Source organism: Protopterus annectens, chromosome 2.part1 (assembly GCF_019279795.1).
Source record: "Protopterus annectens isolate FY-2018-M chromosome 2.part1, PAN1.0, whole genome shotgun sequence".
NCBI lineage: Eukaryota > Metazoa > Chordata > Ceratodontiformes > Protopteridae > Protopterus > Protopterus annectens.
In genome coordinates, this window is record NC_056729.1 from 772982018 (window position 1) to 773007770 (window position 25753).

The window sequence follows — 25753 nt, forward strand, 5'->3', positions numbered from 1 at the left end:
ACATAATTAATAGTTATCTCAGCCCAAACATATAACTTGAAAACATCACTAAAGCTAACCTACTAGGAGTCATAATTAAAATAACTTCAAATGTAATCTTCTCTTTCAAAATACCATCAAAAATTTCACCAAAACCTTGAGGACCTCTACAGGGTTAAACAACACATGACAGAACCAGGTCATAAGATACAGCTACAGCCTACTTATTACTAGCCATAACACATGCCTTCTGTATATTCACCAATATCAGCATCTCGCAAGTGAACAAATTGTCTCAGTGCTACAGCAAAATAGTCAAATGTGCCACATTACTCCCCACAAAAAAGCATCTTTGTATTCCTTTTAGAAATCTACACTGGATGAAGTTCCCAAATTAAATAAAATAACACTGGCTGTTGTTGATTGTCACTGTTGATGTAACACCCAACCTCATGTGCAAAACTGAGAAAAAGGGATTGTGGATGGATGGACGGATGGATGGATGGATGGATGGATGGATGGATGGATGGATGGATGGATGGATGGATGGATACCTAAATAAACCTCCCCAACCCATACTCTACAAGCAAACAAGCAAAATGCCCATGCATAGCAACCCTACTACAATGGTGCTCCCCTTCGAGATCTTAGAGTCCTTCACTCACAAGACAAATCCTTAGCCTATATTCACAAATACCAAAGTTCCCATGGGGATGGTCTCTACACACATAACACTGCAAAACTTTGAAATGATATTCTACAGTCCATTAGACAAGCACAGTACAAATCACAATTCAACGGAAAACTGCACTCTCACTTTCTCATAGACTTAAGTCGTAAATGTTCCTCTCTCCAACATATTTGACCTGATCTCCCACTTTCTCACACCTCACACTGCTGTACAATAATGGAACCTGAATTATATTCAACCTTTCATTAAACCTTCATTGCTAAATTACTTACTAACTAAATAAATAAATCGCCCTTCTAAGCAGTAGTTCTATATGCATTATACTGTAATTTTCACTGTTTAAAATGTATATTCTGTCTGGCAATGTTACAGATCCACTATAACTACTGTCATGTAACTGAAATTGTTTAAAAATGAATATTCTGTCTGACAAATAATACTATTGTGCTGTGACTGCATTGTTTTAGTTTTGATCTGATTGGAAAAATATGTATTCTTGTGCTGAGTCTGAAATTGGTTCAATAGGATCAGTGCTCTTCCCCAGTCAACAAATATAAATAAATAAATAAACATAAAATAAGTAGTGTTAGGGTTATAGTTAGCACCCATTATTAAGGTGGTGCAGAGGGGCTCCTCTCCTTTGTAATGGGTGCTTAACCCTAACCCTAACTCTAACTCTGCCCCTTCCCCCAACCCTAACCCTACACATTACCATCATTAAAACCTTCCAGTAAAACTGCCACTATTCAGACAAATTTGAGGCTAGTGCTACAGGGGGGTTTTAGTTGTAATACTGGGACAGGAAATAGATTTCCTCTCTCAATATCATTGTGTTTGTTTTGTTTTGTTTTTTTGCTTTTGTTTTCGGTATTGTTGATGATTTAACTTATTTTGTCAGTGTTACATATTCGACATTATGGTGGTTTGGTCATTCACAATACACTGATATATATCTTTGTTTTTTTCTTACATATAAATTTGCAGAAAACAAAATGTATTTAAGCAAATGAAAATAATGATTGCTTGAAACTGCTTCAGTGTATTTACATATGTAAAGTACTTGCTTATCTGTTATGTTTTTACTTGTATTCTGAATTTTTATGGAACTTTTTTCCCTGACCTCTTTTGAAAATGTATCTTGTCTGGTTGGGCTGGCCCAGAAATCAAGCAAGATAGATAAATAGATAGATGGATCCTCTTCTTTCGGCTTTTCCCGGTTAGGGGTCACCACAGTGGATCACCTGTCTGCTCATGATTGGCAGTGGAGTTTTACAGTGTCGAGTTGCCAGCCCGGCGCCCAACCTTCCACAGAAGGCACACACACGCACTCACACCTAGGGCCAATTTAGAGTGTCCAATCCACCTGCAGCATATCTTTGGGATGTGGGAGGAAACCGGAGCACCCGGAGGAAACCCACGCGACCACAGGGAGGACATGCAGACTCTGCACAGAAGACACCCCAACCGAGGATCGAACTGGAGAACCTCTTGCTGTGAGGTGACAATGCTAACCACTGCACCACCATGGCCACCCAAATAGATGGATAAATAAATAAATAAATAAATAAATAAATAAATAAATGCATACAAAGTTAAGGAGCTCATTTGGGATATATTGGTGAAAATTTCTGTCTTGAAGGTCTCAGTTATGGACTTGCACAGGTGCAGTAGTCCAAATTCAGTTCTTGCAGGTTCAAAACAAATTTATTGGCCACCAGAGTTCATGAGCAAGAAAATCAAGCCATAATTAACAAATTAAGAATCTATAGCCTTTCGATGAGCCAGGAAGGAGATAATGTGATGTTTTGTTTAGAAATTTTATTGAAATTTTAAACACAGGAGGGAACAAAACTTAAAGCAGCATATTAATATAACCACATAAATACAGAATTAAATATCAGCTCAGACTAGCATTTATTTATTTATGAGAACCTGAACACCATGCTCATTATAAACATCACTACCATAATTATACAGCATATATAACATTTTATTGGAAAAAAAGCCAAAAATAATGGGGTACAAAAGCTGAAAATTAGGAACAAGTTCTAAATATTACTCTAATTCACTTAAAAAGGTAGTAGAGCAAAAGGTTTTTCATTAACATGCACATTCTGAACAACATGAAGCATGAAACTCAGCTGTCTAGCATTAGTGACCGACTTTAATCCTCCATGATTTACCAGAAAATCAAAACTTTTACGAAGGACACAGCAAAAATATGAAGCAAACTCAGAGATGTTCTGCAAATTCAGGGACAGACGAATCTCTTTTTAAGGTGCTCTACACAAGGCATGTTTATTATGCCTTGTATTCTTTTTGTAAGGAACCTTTGCAGTCACTCTAGTTGCTGCATATGCCTGGTCAGGTACATATTAAAGGGAGCATTGTACTCTATGATTGGTCTGATAAGGACAGAGTACAGTGTGATAATGACCTCTTTGGACCTAGATGCCACGCCCTTACTTATAAGTTGCACAACATAAAAGGATTTTGTCACCAATATGGACACATGGTGGTTGAAGGTAAGGTTACTGTCTATGTGCATACCCAGATCTCTGACCACTGGGTTGACTCTTATGGGTGTATTATCAACATGGTAATTATCTGTGATGTTTGACTTCCTACAGGATACAATTATACATTTCTTAGCACTGAGTTTAAGACTATGGCTTTGACACCATTTGTTAGTCAGAGATAGACCTTTTTGAAGAAGGTTTGTGTCTGCAGGGGAGTTGATGATAACTCCCAGCTTGCAATCATCTGCAAACTTAGTCAGCCATAAACCTTCAGCATTAGCTTCCATTTCAGACAAATAGATACCAAAAAGGAGCAGGCCTAGTAAGGAGCCCCAGGGGACTCCGCTAGTGACTGGCCTGTTGGTGGAGGTGACCTCTCCTATTTTGACCTTCTGGGTCCTATCAGTGAGCCAGTTTGCTATCCAGCACATGATAAAAGGGTTTGTACCTAAATTAGTGACTGCCTGAGTGGAGTATTGTATCAAAAGTCTTGGCCAGGTTGAGGTAAGCTGTGTGTACAGTCTTACCTTCATCTAATGATTTGGTGAACCACTCAAAAAAGTCCTCCAGATTTAATAGGTATGACTTTCCTTTAACAATGCTGAAGTTTGATGGGTCCAGCATTTGCAGGTTACCTATGTCCTCATTTATCATGTCCATGCTGACTCTTTATATGGCTTACATCTGACACGTATGGGCTTGTAGCTACCTTTTGTGCAGGGGAATGACCGTAGCCATTTTCCATTCCTTGGGGCAAACCTGACTGAAGGCTCCATTTGAAAAGTGATTCAAGTGGACCAGAGAGAAGATGTTTCATGCTGTATATTAAACATTCCAGGATGTTATCAGGGCCCATTATTGCAGTGTTTTTGGTCTTGGAAAGTGCACTGATGACCTGTTCCCTAGTAGTTCTAGAAGAATTTTCTCCACACTAATCAAAGATAATGAGGCTGAGTATCAGCCACTATGCATGCAATAAACTAAAGCAATTATTCATTTGAAGGGCTGTGAAAATGTATAGCAGTAAAAAATATTTTTTTCAGATAAACTTAATGTGTAACATTGTTACCCTCAATGGAAAAAGTGAGGTTTGCAACTCTACCATATAAGGCAGAGTAGCTTTGTGTAAGATGAGTTGGATTGCCATATGGTGTTATCACTTAGAGCTCTGTTTAATACAGCTGAAAATGATTTGACAACAGGTCCTTCTTATGACACTGAAGTCATTGAAACATATTTTAGCATTAGGCTTAGTCTGCCATGACCCAGTAAACATTTTGCCTCTTCCCTCATATTAAAGGTTTACACTTCTGAGGCTGTACCACAAAAACATCTGAGAAATCTACATATGTATCATTTTGCTGTCAGTAAAATGAACGCAGATCTCTTTTTATCCTCTTCAGTGCTTCAGATTAGTCTACTGACATTTATTGTTTTTTTTTACTGGGGTTAACACCTATCTTAAATGTACAATGTCAGTTATTTCTTTATTTTTTCATCGTAATGTTCTGTATTTGGTTAACATGCATTTCATGTTTTTAGAGTACTGTTAATGAAATGCAAACCCGAAGACATATTAGTCTATCAAAAGGAATAATAAAATGAAGTGGAACAATACAGCAAGACTCTTATAAAGAATATTATACCTACATCCACCTGGATAGATTGGCCGCCGATCCCTCTTGCCCCTCGCATAGTGTGCATGCTGCTTGTACTTCCTGAAACCCCTCTCCTCTCAAGAGGTCTGCTACAGTAAACCTGGGTAGCATCTACTGCCTCCCTCACCATGGAAATGACTTGCTGTCCCAAAACAGGGAAAGAATTTACTGCCACAGCTCATAGCACAAGTGCATCTTGTACGGCCCATTCCTGAAACCCCTCTCCTCTCAATGGTCTTCTACAGTAAACTCAGGTACCACATACTGCCTCCCTGGCTGTGGAAATGACTTGCTGTCCCAAAACAGGGAAAGAATTTGGTCTGCTACACTAAACTAGGGTACCACCTACTGCCTCCCTGGCCGTGGAAATGACTTGCTGTCTCAAAATAGGGAAAGAATTTACTGCCACAGCTCATAGCACAAGTGCATGTAAGCTCCAGCAAATCTGTTAACTGCTATAATCCACTGCTTAGCACTCCTCAGCTGTAGTGTTCCTCATTTAGCATGCACACTTGCAGGGACACCCTCTTTCCCATCTGCTATTCTCTACCTGCTCTACCTGCTTTCTACCACTTGGTTGCAGCAAAGGGACTAAGATCCCCCCTCCTTACTTCCAACCAATCCCTCCTTTCCCTAAACCTCTGTCTGACCCAAAATTAATTCTCTCCCCACACTAACTCTTAGTAGTTAGAGCCTTTGAACAGACGTCTTAAATTACTTAGCTGCTCATAGACCTGCACTCCCTTCAGAATATACTTACCTGCCAATAGAAATTCACTCTTTTTACAACATTTTTAACTACTGCCCTAGGTTTGTTTTACAGGATACTCACTGATAGTCTCTCACTCAACTTGTTGGGATCTGTAACCAGCTCCATTTGCCCTATGGGCTCACTCTGTTCCCCTACCCTGGCCCTAATTCCCAACATCCCCCACTATCTGCAAATTTATTTGCTCCCCAATCCCCTCCCACCCTTCAACACCTTCCAATCAACTGTATCCCATATTCCACCACACCCCCTTCCACCCTCATAAATACTCCACCTGCTCCACAACTATGACCACTGCCTCATCAGGTCTTGCAATTCCATCAGCCCTATTAATCTATCTCACCTGCCTCACTTATCTTACACAACTCCCTAACCCACACCCTATTTCCCAATCATACTCCACTACCTTATACCACTCAACTTCCACCCCAGTCTACACACTCATTTCACACAAACTTTTCCCCTCTAACCCATCCTATCTATTCAAACTCAAACTACTCCATACCCCACCCTTCCTGTACTCAACACTTAAACATCATACAAAAAAAATCATTTCTCTTACATCCCTAACTCTCTGCCCTCACTACACTACCTCAAATATCTCCTTTACCAGATCTCTCTCACTTTCTGGGGACATTCACCCTAATCCAGGACCCACCTCCAGCACTCAACTTACCAACTACACTGCCCAACCCCAAGCAACTAAGTCCACTCGCCTCACTACATTTAATGCCGAAAGCCTCAGAAACAAAATTCCCAACCTCCCTGCCAGGCTTTTCCATAACCACCGCAACATAACTGCCATTTCAGAGACCTGGCTTAAATCTTTTATAAAAGACAACGAATTTCTCCCACCGGGTTACCAAATCATTTGCAATGACAGAACTCACAAAAAAGATGGTGGAGTAGCAGTTACCTACCCCTCCTCTCATACCTTAATTCCTTACACTAACCACATCCCAAACTTTGCTAATATTGACATTGCAATTGGTTTATTAAAACTTAATAATCACAAGTCCATTTGTATCAGAGCTCTCTGTATTCTCCCAGGCGATAACATCAAAAACACTTAAAAACATCCTCTCCTGGTTTTCCTCCACCATCAAAAATGAAACCTATATCCTCGGTGATACGAACATTAACTGGGGCTCCATTAACTCTGAAGCCCCTTCCCATACAAGCAATATGTGCTATTTCTCCCAACTTATAAACTCTCTAACCAGACCAAATAAAGATGGTACCTCCGGTACCATCATTGACTGGATCCTAACTTCTCACCTCAACTTCATCTCCAAAGCCGGAATACTACCCGACCCTCTGAGTGACCACCTACCAGCTTTCACCGACTGACTCCCGTCTCCTATAAAAAATGCCACTACATCCAAACCCCCAACCTCTCCTTTTTCAACCCTCTAACTTTTGCAGAATGCCTAAAGCACACTGACTGGACCCCCTCTAAAAACCCTTCCACTAGACAATGCTGTATCATATTTCAACCAGTCATTCCTAAGTCTACTTAACCAGCAAGCCCCCCACCCCTTAGGACCAAAGTCATCAAAACCAATTCCCGCCCCTGGCTATCAAAAGAAACTAAGCTAACTATGCACCAAAGAGACAAAAAATGGAAGCAATATCAGAAAAGCAAAACCCCCAACTACCTCCTAGAATTTACGCAACTCTGAAACTCCACAAAAAAAAAACTAATAACAAAAGACCACAAAGCCTACTACTACAAGCTTCAATCCATGCACTCATCCAATCCTAAAAAGTTCTGGAACTCCATCTCCTTCATTCTCCACCCTGGTAATAAAGAAGACCCTTGTCCAAATCCCAACCTTACCGACCTTGAAATAGCCACCCAATTCAACTCATTGTTCCTGGATTGTATTGCAAAGCTATCCACCTCTTTTCCTCACCCCCTCCTGACCCCCAACCCTCAGATCACTCTCCTCTCTTGCCCCTTCAGCCAAAATTCCATTCCTATAAGTACTATAAAAAAACTTCTCCTCAAGCTCAAACCCTGTTGCAACACTCCTGACAATCTACCTGAAACCTTCCTCAAACTATCTGCAGACAACTTAGGTTATCCCATCTCTATTCTTATAAATAGATCTGTACAAGAATCCTACATCCCATCTATCTGGTGCCACGCTTACATCATCCCACTCCACAAAGGAGACAAAGACACAGACACTACCAGTTTCAGACTTATCGTTATCCTCTCTCCTCTTACCAAGATACTAGAAGAAGCTATCCATGTGCAACTCATACCATACCTAACCCTAAACAATCTCCTCTCCCCCACCCAACACGGCTTCCACCCTGGCCATAGTACTATGACTGCCCTCCTTTCCTTTCTTGAAACCATTAATCTGGCATGTGACTCTGGCAAATTCGTATCTATACTGTTTCTAGATCTCTCAAAGGCCTTCGACACCATAACCCACACCTTGCTCCTATCCCACCCCTCCACTCTACATCTATCTCCTACCTCCATATCCTGGTTCTCCAGCTACTTGTCCAACTACTGACAAGCTGTCCAATGGAAAGCATCAACTTCTCACTTCCCACCCACACCTAACCAGCATACCCCAAGGTTCTGTTCTTGGTTATCTACTATTCAACATATTTATCAACAACTTCCACCACTCCATCCCTGAATCCTCACTCATCCAGTACACACATGACTCTACTAACATCTGCTCAGCCTACTCCCCCTCTGAACTTCTATTAAAAACCCAATCAGCCTTCTCCAAAATTGAAACCTGGATGCAATCCAACCACCTGGCTTAAATGCAACTAAAACTAAACTAATGGTTTTTACTTTCTCCAGGAAATCCAATTGGCATCCTCATTGATGGCAACCTAAAATTTGACACCCACATTCATTCCTCAATTAAGAAAACCCGTAAATAAATGGCCTCCTCTACAGACACAACCGCTTCCTCAGCCCCTCCACCAAACAAACTCTTACATCCTCCTTCCTTCTCCCCTCATTTATGTATGGTGCTCCCCCCTTCACCAATCTCCAGCCAGGCCTTCAATCCAAACTTGAATCCTGTTACCACAAAATCTACAAATTTGCAACCAATTCAAGAAACTCATTTCACCACTGCCACTCCCTCCACACCCTGCAATGGCTCAAACTTCCCAACTACCTGAAATATCTCCAACTTACCACTGGACACAAGCTCATCTTCAAGCCTGCAAACTGTCCCTCTCTCGCTACATCCTTAAACCCCTGCATACCTAACCATTCACTTAGATCAGAAAACCAAAATCTCCTACAAGTCTACAAACCCTCATATCCTGCTGGCCAGCTACTACTTTCCTACACCATAGCTAAACAATGGAACTCTCTCCCCTCACTCCTAAACAATCTATCTAACCATCATGATTTCAAATCTCAGCTGTTTTCTCATCTGTCTTCCAAATGGGAATGCCCATGCCACGCTCCTACTTAACCTACCCTCTAACCCTCTTTCATTCTCCTTCTAATTTATATAACCTTACATCCCTTTACTAATTTCTTCCCCAACTGTCCTGGACAATTCTCCAACTGCCCCTAGGATGATCTCTTCTATACTATGGGTTGACATATTTCCTTTTATGGATGTACTTCTTTTCAAGTTATTGTATACATGGGATGACATATTTCCTTTTATGGATGTACTTCTTTTCAAGTTATTGTATACATGGGATGACATATTTCCTTTTATGGATGTACTTCTTTTCAAGTTACTGTATACTTATTTTTTTCATTGTGCTTTGATACCTAATTTATTATATTCAACTACTATATTTTCGAGGTAACATACTTTATATTTCTCAATTGATGTTTTATCTCGCAACTTAAGATTTGTATCAATTTTTTGCAGCTTTTCTCCCCGGGCCTCCACTGAAAACAGGCTCTTCATGGCCCAGTGGACTTCCCTAGTCATCAAACTGAAATAAATAAATAAATAAATAAATAAATAAATAAATAAATAAATCAAATTCTGCAGTTAACTCTTCTTCCATGCAATGCCCATTAAAGGGGTGCTGCCTTAAAGGTCTGTTATTTTATTCTACCTTGCTTTATTCAAAGGCTGCGTTTTATAATGCTTATTTAGTGTCATTAATGAAATTAATTAGTTAATTAATTAATGTGTTTATAAATGTATGCATGCATGTAGTATTATAATTAATTAATTAATTCATGTTGGCAAATGCTTTTACTGATATGGTTTGGTAAGTCAGTGTGCAGCTTGATTGCACTGTTCAGGAATGCCAAGTGCAGTATGTTCAGTTCTAAACAGTAGGGTGTGTTTCTGCCTAGCATACAGCAGAAGTGTGATCAATTTAATTAGGCAGAATTTCTTGATCTTGGACTTGCAGAAATAAGTAATTTGTTTAATTCAGATTTAGCATTACCAGATACTGCTACTCTGTCATACTAATCCTGAAGATATAGAAGAGACAATATTAAATGTGAACAGGGGAAGAAAACAGTACAGTAGTATACATACATGTGTGTGTGTGTGTGTGTGTGTATATATATATATATATATATATATATATATATATATATATATATATATATATTCCCTTCAGAAACTTAAAGTTTCAAAACTTCGAACGTCAAATGGCTGAGACCATAAGATCAAAGTTTTGAAACTTCAACCATTTTCCACTGTAGTGCTCCGAGTAGTTATTTTATTTATTTAGGGGGGGTGGGGGCACAGCCCCCCCAGGTGGGAAGTGCAGGGGGCTCCCCCCCCCCCTGTAAAAACCTAAAACAAATTTTTTTGTTTTTATTTTTTTTTATTTTGTTTTCGAACTTTTAAACTTTGATCTTCTGGTCTCGGCCATTTGAAGTTCGAAGTCTTGAAACTTTGAACTTTGGAAGTAATTCCATATGTGTGTGTGTGTGTGTATATATATATATATATATATATATATATATATATATATATATATATATATATATATATATATATAAGTGTTTGTAAAGAGATGGGTTCTAAATTGGTTGGTAGGTCAGAAATTTTCAAAATATGAATCAATTAAATGTGGTGTTCCCTAGGGTTCGGTTTTTGGACCTTTGCTTTTTGGGATGCTTATGAGTGATTGTCTGACATGTAAAACAATGTGTTTGAGTAAATTTGCTGACAATTTAAAGCTTGGAGGTATAATGACAAATCCAGTAGATGATCAGTATTTGCAACACTATTCAGATAAGTAAACTATATGGGTACAACATAAGGGTATTACCTTTCATAATAATAAATAGTTGTTCATTTTGTTACTACTAATAATAGTTATCCATATGCATTGGATAACTCTGTGCGCCTTTCTGTTAAACAAGTCAAGGATTAACTGTAATTGATTATTCACATTTTACTTATTATTCTTATGCAGATTGTGTTGTTAGGAAATGTTATGGATTAATAAAGACTATTTTAGGACCTTTACTTCTAGGGGCAGAGTTATTATGGTAAAGTTATTTTCTTCCAGTACTTATCCCATGATAGAATATTGTGACTCTTTTTATGTGTTGGGAATCTCACAGCTGGCTAAGCTTGAGTGTATTCAAAGAACTTTCACCAAACCTTTAGCTGGATGTGAATCTTTATCAAATGTTAAGCAATTTGAAAACGTATCACTTTATTCAGTGGTTTACAGGCTGTTCAGAGTGTATTTAATTTTGTTGTATAAGTGTTATAAGGGTGAAGTGTTTTTGCAATGTTGGAAATTGGTATTACTAACCAGAGTTTAAATATTAGAAACAATAACTTATTAGTTTATTTACCTGTTGTCAATTCTAGCCTGAAGTTTTTGTTTTTCCATTTTAGAGCTGGTAGATTATGGAACACTCTACCTATAGATACTAGGTGTGCAAAGAGTTTACTAATGTTTAAATTGTTATTAGACTTATGATTTAAAATGTATTATATGGAACATGGTCTAAAACAAGCCCTTAACTGGCCTTCATAAGTCCTTTGCTTGTAAATACATTTCAATAAATCACTGAATCAAGTAAGGGAGTGCTTTTAAAATGCTTTTAATATTTTTTTATTCAGTTGTGGTTTTAATTATTTTTTCTGGTTATAGCCTTGACTGGACATTACTTGACAAATCACAGAACTATAAGCTATGAACAAAATACTACATAGACCATTTCCCATTAATCTTAGTAATAAATGTGGTTCTACTATGAATCATTGACTTCCAGAAAGCTGACAACACAAAATACCAAAAAGAATGCCTGAAACATAGTAAGATGAAAATTTTAACTTTAAGCATTTTTTTGCAGGAGGAAAGTCCCTACACCCTCTAGAACTTATACCATCTTCTTGGTAGCACCGACTTGAAGAAGAGAGGATTCTTCTAAAATAAGTGAATTACTGCTCATGCACACTTAGAAATCACACCAGCAATGATTTCCAATGGAAAACTTTGTTCAAGGTTCTGACTCTCAATCTTTCTTCATGTAGGCAAATGATAGGATTTTACTTCGACCAACTGTAGGGACGCCGATAAATGTAATACTAGAGACTGGGTGACAGCTCTGCAGATTTTGCTAACCAAGAAATGCTTTTGTATGAATAGTGGTTATTAAAAATTGTTTAAAAGTAGTATCTCCCCACCCTTAGAGAAGATTGTATGTTCTAATGAATAACAATCTAGAAAATGCAAACAAGATGTCAAAACAGTAAGTATGGTGGGTCTAAGATCCAGCCTACAACAGGTCATGCACAACAAAGAAGCAGTCTACATGATGTTGTCATACTCAATGTAAAAACCCAGTCTTAAAGAAATCTCAACAACCTGTTCCCTGGTCATTTGGAAGTAACCTGGGGAAGAACATGATTAAATGAGGCACCCTTAATTGGAGCACTGTGTAAGTATGTCACATTCTGAGAATGAGTAAGCTTTCTAGACAAGCTGAGATATACAAGCTGTTAGATAAGTGGGACGGCATAGCTAAATGATTGGATACAGCAGAAATGTCAATGCTGTAAGACCAGACTGCAGATGCCTTACATATTAATAACTGGTGAGCTGAATCTCCTAAATAAAAATACACTTAACCCTGAGCTGTAACACCATGGCAACTGTGATGCTCTGGATTGCTTTTATTGTATTAATATTTAAAACAATTGGTCACCAAACTAATTAGGTTTGCCACATTCCTGGTGTGTTTTTTCCAGACTGGAGGATGACAAATATAATTTACTCTGCTTTGCAAAATTTAACAAATGACAATAAAAAATGCATACAATTATGCAGTTCTTCGTGCAAGAAAATAACATTTGAGAAATCCAGATCAGGAGTGTTATAGCTCTGGAAAGAGACAGTTTGAAAAAAAAATGAGAACCAAATGTAATAGATACAAATAAATAATAATAAAAAATAAATAAAGAACCACAGTGAATAAAATGAACAAAAAGTACCATTTACAACTTGAGAGCAAGTAAAGGAGTAGTATTAGCTGGCTGCATGCCATATGGCAAAAGAAAGAGATTTTGAAATTCAGTACATGGAGTATACTGATTACGCTTTGAAATCAGCAAAAAGATAAGCTGGTTATGTGCTGTTGTGTCATGAGACATGAACATAGCAGCTTTCATAACTTTTGTTATGCAACTTTCAGAGCTATTATGATTGGGTCTCATTCTGAGAAACAGCAGAGATTTTACAGCTTTAAAAGCTGTAATACACTTTGTGCTTCTAAACAACTAAAAGTGCATCAGGATGAAGTGTCTAACAACTTTTAAATTTGTTAGTAGGGGTTTAGCTAGGATTTTAGTACTGTACACCAAGCTCCAGAAAGTAATTCTCAAAATGTAGCCCTCCACCGAGTACAATACATCTTTTTAGAGAGCCTGTATCTTTCATTACTGAAAAAAAGAAAAGAAAAAACTTTGGAAAAATACCCATTTAGCCAAAAAAGCAAGCTATTTAACAAAAAAGTAACACTATGGTAAATATGTCAGCATTTTTAAATGCCAATTCTAGCACAGCACATTGCACAAAATAAAATAATTATTTGTAAAAAGTGCACATGAGTAGCCATCCCCTTGACTGCTGTCTTCGTAGTATGACTAAGTATGCTACAGCTTTCAAGGCTCTGTAACAACTCCCACAGCTAAAGCTCCTGATTTGTTAAGAATTATAACTGGGTCTCCCCAATCATAATTAACTAGCTATATGTTCTTAACATGGATGGTAAGATTCACGTCTCAAAATTCACTTGGCTCTGATGCCATGGTAAATTGCTTAACATTCATGTCTTGAACACAGAGCAAGTTGGTTATTAGTGAAGCCCAAGTCATAATCCTCTATATTAACACTTTGTCTTCTAGAGTTATTGCAGAATTATTAACTGACATAACATTTTATACTAGGTGAAATACTGAAAATAAGAAAGATTGCTATGAAGCATAAATGTGACATGAAATGATTAGAAAAACTTGGAGCAGAAAATATCTTAGCAGAATGTATTAAAGATAGTAAAGTACTTTCACAGACTGAGGTTCTAACCAAGCATAAAGTACAATATAGACTTGTTCGGAGACAAAATAAAGAAAAACAGGAATAAAGTAACTTAACAGTATCAGTTAAAAGTATGCATTTCTTCTAAACCAGATCATGAATTAATGGATGGAGTTATATCTTACATTTGAAAAGAAACTTCTTGTGTCATGTTTTTTTTAATAAGGACCATTCTACCTGCTGTTCAGCAAAAGATCAATAAGATGTCTGCCTAATTTTGTTCCCTATTTAATACCCAAATATGTGTTTTGAATACCAATAAGTTTTATAACACAGAAACTCAGAGCACAGACATATGATGTCAGAAAGTGACTGCTTGTTCTATCTAGTGTGTCCCTTTCTCCACCTTCTTGTTAAAATGCTGCTCCTACTAAAATAACATCTTTGACTGTATTCAGAAACAAATAGAACTCTGCATTTAGTGAAATAGTATGGTCAGTGATATCACTCAGGGAAAGGATGATTCAGAGACACAGGCAGTGGGACCTCCCTAGCTGGAAAACAGATTGCTCTGCATTGCATGCAAATGACTGCAAAATGGCATGCAAATAAGTACCATTATGGTAATGAAAAAGCACTGCATGTGTAACTGATAAAATCCTGAGTTGGTTGAGTATCTCCTTCACTGCATTTTCTTTGTGGACATAAGTGATAAAATCAAACAGGGCAATTTTATTCCGAAACATATAACATTTCCAGAGTGAGTTGCAGTGATCAAGTTATCTGGACACCATCATTTCTCACTGCACAGGTGTGTTGTGATAAGATACTAGGAGTAGCATCAGTTTCAGCTTCTTAGTGCATGTTAGTAGCCACCTGGGGAGCCAGGGTCCATGATGCTGCCACCCTCCATGTCACAGAAATGTCCATCAACAGCTGACATACCATCACTTTCATGCCCACAATATAGTCAACCACTATTATATGGAGAGTGAGACGGCATACAGAATCTAATAGACATGTACCATCCTCACATGGGATAAAGAGGAATTTGTGGACTACCTATTTCATTGGACACAGAGTTTAGTATAGCATTAACCATCCTTCTTATGATGATCCTTCAGCATCTCACAGGAACATTATGGTGTTTTTCACAGCCTATAGAATCCTGCACCAGTTCCTTGATATGATACTGATGCATGCAGAGAAACATATTTAGTTTCCATAAACACCAGAGGAGCGAACCAGCACTATGCCAGTATTCTGTGACACAACTCATTTTCCAGATGCTTTAGGGGCCATTGACTACTCCCACATTGCTTTCAAGGCCTCACCTCCTCCACATGGTGTCCAGTAAGTCAACTAGAAAAGCTTCAACTTCATCAGCTGTGAGATGGTCAGCAATACATGAGTTACTATATACATTGTGTCTGTGTGCCATCCGGACAGTTCCTATGAGTCTCACAGGTAGCAGTCTACTCATAATTGTGGTTGGTGACCCATCCAAAGCCCCCGACCATGGAAAAGGCATACAACATCACACTATCAAAGACATAGACAATTATTGAATGTGTACTCAGAGTGCTAAACTTCCCATTCCACTGCCTGGATATAAATTGTGGTGCACTGCAGTGTGCTCTGAAAACCTGCGGCAAGATTGTGGTTTGTTCCATGTTACATAACATGGTGTTAGGAAAATAGTTAGAGCAGGTGAAGCCAATATCACTGGCCAGAATCCTGTGGCAACAGTGGATAAGGATCTGGGACAGGAGCTGTCAGAGGAACTGGCTACACTGTACCCTCATGCATGCAAGAGTTGGGTGTAATATATCATACCAGTGCAAGCAGGAAGTGTCTGCTCTACGACTATGGAATGTAATAAAAAAGCACAGAACAAAATTGATGCATACATTTACACAACCAGCCTAAGCATTTACCATACACTGACTAACCTTGCTGTGCATCAGACATTATCATACCACATTACCCAGAGGTTGTAGCAGAACAGAGTCATCTTCATTGCACAAGTCACAGGAAAAAGGGACAACAATGCTGTCATAGGTGGAGGGGTCATAGATGGTGCCTGTGGTGTCTGTAGTAACCATGTACATAGCTAGGGGGTTGTAGAGTGTCTAGTGAGGGTGTGGAGCTTCCATGGTGGAGATGTTGGTTGGATGAAACACGTGGTCCTGCAGTACCAGGTGTATAGGAAGCTGAACCAGAAGATGATGTAACATGCTGGGGGTACATGTGGAAATGTCACTGCAGATCCCACTGTGGTGCTGTATCCGAATTATTACATACAATATACCATGTTCGGGCACAGGTAGGTGTTAGTCATAATTAGGATACAGGATAGCAGGCCCACATTGAACTATGGAACCCTGAGTAGGCTGCTTCATGGGAGGTGCTCCGCAGAGGCTGGACAAACATTGGCCATGTCCAGGAGAGCATGTACAGTCAGGGTGGTGGCCACAGTGGAGCTGGATGAGCACTGTCCACATGCAGGAAAGCATACATGGCCAGTAGTGGAGGCAGTCAATGGACAGTGTGGTCATCATGAACTTCACGGGTATAGTGTGTGCTACCTGTGTCAACCTGGAGTTCATTTCTGCAGTGTATAGCTGTCTCCTAATATAATCATTGCTGCCAGTTGCCTTGAGCCTATAGCACAGTGTGTGCCCGGTGTACTGGAGGTTTGTAGGTTGTCCTTCTCCTTTACTGCAGTCCCTATAATACTTGAAGGTCTTTATTCAGGCCAGGTAGCACACTGAGCAGCTCTGATGTGGTTTGATTGTGGCCAATGATGCCTGGACCACAGACCTGCACATCCGCTAATTGATGCCAGGGGTTACATCAAGGTCAGGAAAGGTTCTGGAGTTATGCCATTGGTAGCCAAATACACACCTCTCCCCAATGACATGTGTGCACCTTGGATGAGGTGCATCCCTTTGAGGCTGCCTGCAGTGGTGCTGACTATGTCAGGGATGGGGCTATCATTGGCAACATAACCTATGCTGAAGCCAAGTGATAATGGAGGTTCATCCTGGACCTCCATAATCTCTTCAGTCATGGGTGTAAAGGATATACCCTCCATTGTGAGTATTGCTGACAATGCTACTGCATCCTTAGACTGTGCCTGGTAGATTGCACCATCAGTCATCATCCAGAGACCCACTGACATCAAGCATGTGCCAACTTGTACCAGATCCTTTCCCAGTGGAACATGTGACTGCAGACAGATGAATTACTGGTGGCAAAAATGTAGTACATAATTGTGACTGCAACCACCATACGGCATACAGACTGATTCAGTCTAAGTACATACATATTCTACAGGCACATACATCCCTTGGAGTGCATGCTGACTCTTTTGTAGCCCTGATATTCCAGAGTGACATAAATGCAAATTTCAGAAAACCTGCTCTACAGGAATAGCATGTGTCACAAATCATTTGGGGTATCTCCTGCAGGCCCTCAGGCAATCATATCTTCTGGTGAAGGTTGTCACTGTGGCAGCCCTGATTTTCCTAGGAGACATTAATGCAGATGTGCATGCCGACATAAACCATGTAGAGATGACAAGACAATGTCCTACAGGAGTGGCATATGGAACTACTCACATAGGACATTCCTGAAACCACTTGAACAGTTGTCATCAAACCAACTCCCACTTCCATTCCACCACCAAATATGAGGATTCGCTCATAGTCACTACCGAAGGATAACAGGAGTTTCTCAATGCCATGAGATGCTACTGTGTTGAGGGAATGCTGCAGGTTCCTGGCATACAAGGGCATATCAGTAATCCTGCAACACACCTGTACTATTATCCTATTATAGTCACCCACATCACTGATGCCCTACACCTATCCCTGCCACACCAGGTCCTAGAGGGGCTTGTCTGCTTTAAGTCTTTGTCAGGGATATATCTGCCATGTATGCATAAGGCTTGCAGTAACACCTCAGTTTCCAGAGCTGCAAACCTCTCCAGCTGCTGCTGTATTTTGGTCTAATGATAGGTTAGGTACATCTGTGGGTGCACAGGTGGATCAGTGAAGGCATGCAGGTCAGTCTATGTAAGACAGGACCTGCGACCCCCATGGTGGTCACAGCTACGTGTGTTGCTATAAAGCATTTATACTGACACTGTGCCATAGTATAGTAGCTATGGGCACATCAGCCATGCATTCTGTCTCTTGTACTTATGCAAGTAGCACAGTGTGCACCTACTGTACTGACGGTTTGACGCTTGTCCTTCTGTCTGTGTACATATGCAACAGTGTCAACACTAACACAGCAGGATAGTGATTGAGCCTGTCTGCCATCCTTGCATCCTGGCTGGCTGGCTGACCCCCCCCCCCCCAAGGATGGCAACTTGCCTGTCTGTTCCCTGTTTCCTGGCTGGATGAATCTCTATAAATGGACTGCAACCCCCTCATTCCTGTTCCATGTCCGGGTTAAATGACTACCCCTACACAGGAATGTAACCTGTCTTGGCTGCTTGCTCTACCTTGGGTGGACGGACAGCCCACAACAAGACTACAACCTGTCCTTCCTAATCCCTTCATATTTTCTGTGTTGCTTGCTGTAACAAGGTCACATACAAAATGGCAACTGCATTTTTGTCATAACATAGCAAGTTTTTTAACACAGCTATTATGCTAATGACATGATTTACAATGACTGTGTCTGAGTCACATCAATAACATAATATATCATCATCCCTATATTGTGATAGTGGCCTGACACTGATTCTGCAAATGGGGTGTCTGACCTCTCTAATTACAGCTGGTATCACATTAATGACCATGATCATCATGCTACCAGCTGCTCTCTATACCCTTGTTTACACAAGGAGGTCACTTAGCATGTGTGCTTCTTTGGAATCTGGCCACTCTAATGCCATCCTTCCCAGTGATATTGACTTCATGTATTAGCTACCATAGGCGGGCATAATTTATTTATTTTTACATTTATTTTCTATTTGGTAACTGGGTGGGTGGACTGGTGCAGAGACCCTTTTCAGCAACGAACAAATCATGCCACTGTGTAATCCATCCTACCTTTCAACTTGTTTGTCTGAAAAATTCTGGGCTATGCCAATAAATAACGGGGGAAAAGGTTCAAAATCAGAGACAACTTTTAAATATTACTCTAACTCACTTAAAAGTTAACAGAACAACAGCTTTTGTGCCAATGTCAGTTTGCCAAGCAATGAGAAACATGAAACTGTAATATACTGTATTACTGACTATAATCCTCAATGATTTACCAGAAAATCAAACATTTTATGAGTTACAGGACAAAAATATGAGTCAAAAACGGGGTCAGCTGAGAGGTATGTTGCCCACTAATGTGGTCACTGAGATGTGCAGCTGTGCATTTTAGAAGCTGTTTCTCTCCTGGACTTAACCTGCTGCAGGAGGATCTGACTCTGTTAGGATTCCAGTTCAGCAGGGACTGCAAAACCTTTTCACATCTATTGCACACTTGGCAAAAGGAGCCCCTGCTAGAGGATAATGAAAGTCACCTATAAAAAATGGATACTTGTCATGTGCATGCCAGGACAGTAAGTGGTGCCAGCAGTATCACCCACTCTGCTGAGCAATGCCAGCAGAATTATAGTGACGTGGGGTGGCACCCAGACCTTCTACACCACTGAGAAGAAGCAGTTAGGGAAAGAGAATCCTAATATTACATTATGCCCTTTGATTTTGCTTTGTCACTGTACACTAGGCATGGCATCTGTAGCTGTAAATGCTCTCTGCTGATATGGATAGGTTGTGCTCATAACTGTTTGTTTTCTGTTTTGCAGCAGCTCAGGAAATTGAAGAAAACATGACTGACTGCCAGAGGAGGCAGGCCATACTCTCCAATTGGTAGGGTAAGTGCACTGTATTGCAATCATGACTGTTTTCTAACTACATTTGGCCTGTTTGCCACAACTCTGAGCAGCTGTACAGTTTTTTGCTTAGTTGTTCATTGACTTTGTAGATTAGCTTTTCCACTGGGTACTGTGCTATTGTCCTAAAATGTACACGTTACATTTGCATTAGTAAACTTGTGTTGTTATCTGTCCCATTACAGTGTGTTCCATTGTCATTCATTTGCATTCCTTGTTAATTGCTTTTTTCTCTTTTCAGGTCCTGTCTGAATACAGTGTACAATGTAACACTCAAAATTTTACTTTTTGTTCTGTTTTGTTCATTTTTTTAATTCTTTAATTATTTTGCTTTGCTGTTTCATTTTTCATGCTCTACACCAGTCACTGTGCCAATTTTTAGGTCACATCAGCTCCCGGGCCTGCTCGTCTCTGCAGGATGATAAAGGTCACCCTGTGGAAGGTACCATGGAGGGCACTAGTGTCCTCCATTGCTATTTCTCCCATGACTAGCATAGCTTTCTTATCAGAAAGTGGCATGGAGGGGCCTGCATGAGTCACCTGGCATGAGGTCTGGCCACTACTAAGGATCAAAGTGGGCATGCAGCCCAGGGCCTGCACTGGCACCATAGTGTTCCCCCTAATGTAGGTAGCAGAATTGGGGGCAGGGCTTGGCATAATGGTTAAGGTCATCACCTTATAGATACAAAATATGGGGGTTGATTCTGACCTTGAGTATTGGCTAGGCTTAAAATAGTCATTCAGGGCAATTAGCCTAGTATTCACCTATGAACCTATGAATTGTGTAGCTGGCCAGACCCAACCATCAGACAATCTCAGGTACAGCCCATCCATGATGTGAGACATGGAGGTGACTGATGTCTAGGTAAGTTCTCCATGAGCCAGCATGGTAGCATGTCTTCACCCTACCTTATCCCCCATCATGCTGTTCCTTTTCCTTGTGCGTAACTCCCCATCCCTGCTTATATTTCAGTCCTCTTCATCATCTTTATCTGTCAGGCTGCATATCTCCATTCATGCCCCACTTTGTGCATGGTTCTACAGACATCTTTACACCCTACTTCCTACCCAAGCCTTCCCCATGTTGCCTTTCTTCTCTATCCTTCTTATATAATGGGGTAACTATTCCAAAAAATATCCTTTTTTTCCTGACGCCGATATTACTTTTCCCTTCCCATTTTTCTTCTGTGTGTTCCTCTTCTTGCTTTTCCTCCTTTTTGACTGTGTTATTGACTTCTTTCCATTCCATCTGTATAATAAATTGGTTGGCACTTTGCTCTGTAGCCCCTGTATGGCCTCCCAACTGTACCCATGTTACAGTTGCATAGCTTTTCAATGCACACGTAAACATGTATAGCATCAGGCATGCTGCTTGGCCTGCAGATGATATCTCTTGGTCACATTATCTCACATAGCATGTAGCATGGTCCATTCAAATGTGCAACGATTGCTGTTTTCATGACTATATGGTTTCATTATACAGCCCTCTCCTAGGCATGTTCGCACTGTGTTCTTACACATACCAAGTTCCCAATCAAACCAAGCTATCCACAGGCGTGTGATCGCATTATGCCTCTTTCTGAACACTGCCACTATTTCATCTGTCTAGCATAAGAATTGCCTTATGGCTCTCCCATGTCTTTCTAACTTTTTCACACAGCCTCTTAAGAAAGGTTTTCCAAACAGTTGCCATATTCTCTATAAAAAATAATACCTTGATTCCCTCTCAATCATTTAACTTTTGTTTTATCTTTAAACAGTGTTCTCTTGTTCTCATACACCTATTTTGTTTGAAAGAACTACTCTTTAGAGTCTATAGATATTTCTGTTTGCTATCTTTAGTTAGATAACCATAAATACATTTATTTTCTGTAGACTGCTCACAATAATTTATGTTTGTATGGTTATGTTTAAAAAGTAATCTGGGATATTTCCAAGTCTCATTTTATTATTCACACGCACAATAATTAACTGTCTCATTGCTTTTTGATACATTCTTAAAAAAGTATAATCACGGAATAACTCTATAAAAAGTCTGTGACATAGCCTGACCACCCAGTTTTAAAATATAATAAATAAATAATGAATGCTAACTCATTACTATCACTCATAACAAATCAGACTTGATTTAGAACTGTTACCACTCTTTCTTTTATACCCTTCTTTAGCAAATATGTTACATCAAATTGATAAAAATAAAAAGTAACCAGCTGTTTGTCTAAATGTCTCATTAATATGGTATCAGAAATCAAGACAAGTTGAATAGAACATTTTGCATTAGAAGAATTAAGAATTAAGGAAGTATATGATAGTCATGAACTGGGTTACAAAAGTGACAGGGATTAATTACCTGGCACTTGTCTCCTCTTTTTAATCAATTTACAGAATGGACAGACTAGGTTTTAGAGATATGGATGATATGTTTAGATTTCAGTAGTACTCTGAAAATGTTCTTGCAAAGCAGCTTCAGAAATGGGGGCACACAACATCATCTTTGGCCACACACTTGCTAGGGGTCATTAAAAAGAGAGAGGTGCAGTATATTTTGAAACTTGACAAGTGGTATTAAACTCAAATTTAGGGCAATTTTTCATATTTCTAGATTTGTACATTTGTTTATTATGCATACTTCAGACCAAATCTTCTAAGCAAATTTCTTAGACAAAACGCATAAATTATTTCAACTTTTCTTCAGACTAGACAAATGAGTTCTAGAGAAATGCAAAGATCAATCGACTGTTAGTGGACAACGTCACATAGGGTCCCACTAACAGTGCAATGGTAAAATGAAATGGCTTTGGATACAAAATATTATAAAGCAAACGTGTTTGGAGAAATTATGCTAAAAATGAGAGGCTCTAGTTACACAAAGAAAACTGACATTTATGACAGACTAAAACTCTATGCAATATAACTTAAGAGTCATTCAATTGGTTGATGGAATTTGTGTTACATCCTTCACCAGTGGAAGCTTATCACTTAGTAAAAGTTTAATTTGATCTATTCTGGAAGATGGAACACGTATTCAGTACTGAATTAAAATAAAATACATTCTAAAGTTTGAAAATGTGTAAATCAACAAATGATTACAAGGCTAGTTTCCGGAAAAATTAAACTGAGCTAGACTTTCTTCTTCCGTTGATGAAAGAGTGAGTGTTTAATAGCTTGTGAATGAGTTTAGCTGCTTTTCATTCTGTATTTAGGGGTAACATTAAGCATTTAACAGCTGTAAGATTTACTTGGTTTCTTGCAACTGTTGTGAGATACTTTTTAATATAAAGAAAGCAAAGCACAGAATATTGTTAAATAAAGCCAGAGTTTTCATGGTAAAAAAAAAAAGATTAATGGCAGTGTAACAGTTGCGTGATTAAGTATTCTAAAGCTTTTCCTGTCATTTGCATTGCTGTTGTGTGTTTTGCATTGACGTATTGTGTTACAGTGTTATCTCTTCAGGTTCTGGTCTTTGGTTACATCTAACAACAGAGTACTGTTGTGTTTTTATGCACCATTACTCCTTTCACACAGACCAAAGCAGTTTACTGCTTATTCTGACTGCCACATAGTAATGATGACACATGGACAAATTAAGAAACAGGGCTGACAAGGGTCTTCATCAAATAGCCTCAACAGAGGGCACATTATAATATGTAGGTCTGCAGGTGTGAGAGAACCTTTCAATGATTTTAGAGCCATGTTAAAGATTTATCAGTATGTGTCACTCTGTCTAGTTTCCTGATTAATTAAATGTCGTAATACTAAAAATAAAATCCCAGAAAATAATAGGCTGTTAGACGTGGGAGTAAGCTACTCCCAGATGTGCTATTTTTAAGCAGTTCTGCTTACAAATAGTCATAGTTCACATGCAGACCTCATTTACTTGTCTCCAGTAAACTATGTTATTGACCATAAGTACATATAGTGAATATAGTTGTACATTAAGACCACGTAGCTCATACAACATTTTGCTTAGTATTATGTGTTTATGTCTTCATATAGTAATATTTATTATTTCTAAATGAACAAAAGAACATATTGTATATAAGTTCTGTTTCTCTATATTTAAGAAGGAATTTACATTTGATGGCGGAGACAATGACCAGCAGGCGAGCTGTAAAGCAAACCTGTTTTTGTTTTGTAATGAACTTATTGAGTTAACATCACATACAACAATTTTATTATACATCTTTCTTTTAAATGCTATTGTGCAGACCCTGCTTGAGAATTTCTTACCAGGCTCAGATGCAGGTCAGTCTTTTTTCCCATTACTTCTGTCAGTCCCTGAAATGAGAAACAAAGAAATTCTTCAAGTGAGAATATACAATAGGTGAAGGCAAATATTCTTTTAATAGATGTGTGACGTTTTCTAAGGCAATGTAGTAATGAGATGAAATCTGCTTTAGTAGCTGGCGTAAAAAAATCCTTATAATGGAACTGCTTTTTTTTAAATATGTGATGATGCCTGCTGTTTATGACAAGCCCAGCTAATTACAGGGGCTCATAAAAAATAATAATAATAACAATAACATTTTAATAACAATAATAATCTTAATTTTATAAGTGTAGTATAGTAACTTTAACTTTCCTCTGATAGAACAATGTAAGATATATCTTTTTATGACAGAGCCTTGTTAATGTTCAAGTGAGGCAGAAGCTGATCTTACCTTTGCAGGAATATACTATATAAACAATGATGAATGCTAGTTTTGTTGATTGTCAGTAATACATAATGTCTACAGTTAAAAACATTCATTTCATTAACGGTAATGTTGTGGAATCATGAAAAGCAGTAATGTTATAAACATGTTAAGGTGCACTGAAGAGACAGATTTACCATATATCATTAGTTCTAAATACTCATAACTTGTAATGGTGAGAAGCACGGACACATCTACATACACACACACACACACACATATATATATATATATATATATATATATATATATATATATATATATATATATATATATTAGGTTTGGCATCAAAATTTTGAAGCTTCGTTGTCAAAGAGCATGTGGCTGAAAGTAAATTTTCAAAGTTTTGCAATGCTGAACTGGAATAATATGAAATCTTAATAATGAAAGGAAAGCTTGATTCGTTATTATGAGTTTGGTATTGTGAATGGAGATTGCGGTACAGTGAGGATCAGGGAATTTAACCTTTTCCTCACTGTAGTGTGATCTCAGAGTTGGTATATATAATTTTCAGGGGGTGCAGAGGGGCTTGCCCACCCAGCTAAAATGTAAATGGACATATGGACTTTTGAAACCGGACATCTAGTATGTCGAATGCTGACCGTAGTGTTTCTGATGTTTGGCATTTAGGCTAGATGTTGCTTTTGTTTTTAACAGTGTCATTCGGACTTTTGATTAAAAAATGTTTTGCCTTCCACATTTTGATGGTAATCCATATATATATATATATATATATATATATATATATATATATATATATATATCCGCGGTGGTGGTGCTGCGGTAGCATTGTCGCCTCACAGTAAGATGCTGTCTGGTTCGATTCTCAGCTAGAGCGTCTTTTGCGTGGAGACATGCATGAATGGGCGTACCTTCATTAAAGGTTGTCCATCAGGGTTGGTAACTCAGCATGTAAAAATCAACTACCAATCATTAATGGGCCGGAGTTCTACTGTGGCGACCCCCAACCGGGAAAAGCCGAAAGACACAACAACACACACACATATATATATATATATATATATATATATATATATATATATATATATATATATATATA

The 25753-nt window shown here is 38.7% G+C and overlaps 1 protein-coding gene across 1 annotated transcript in view; it reads right to left on the reverse strand.

Moving 5' to 3' along the window:
• LOC122794239 (cyclic nucleotide-binding domain-containing protein 2-like) overlaps positions 1-25753 on the reverse strand; it is a 746060-nt gene that overhangs the window by 86125 nt on the left and 634182 nt on the right. Inside the window, exon 10 of the mRNA XM_044062478.1 lies at positions 24230-24277. Coding sequence (XP_043918413.1) covers positions 24230-24277 — 48 coding nt within the window. The remainder of the gene's footprint in view (positions 1-24229; positions 24278-25753) is intronic.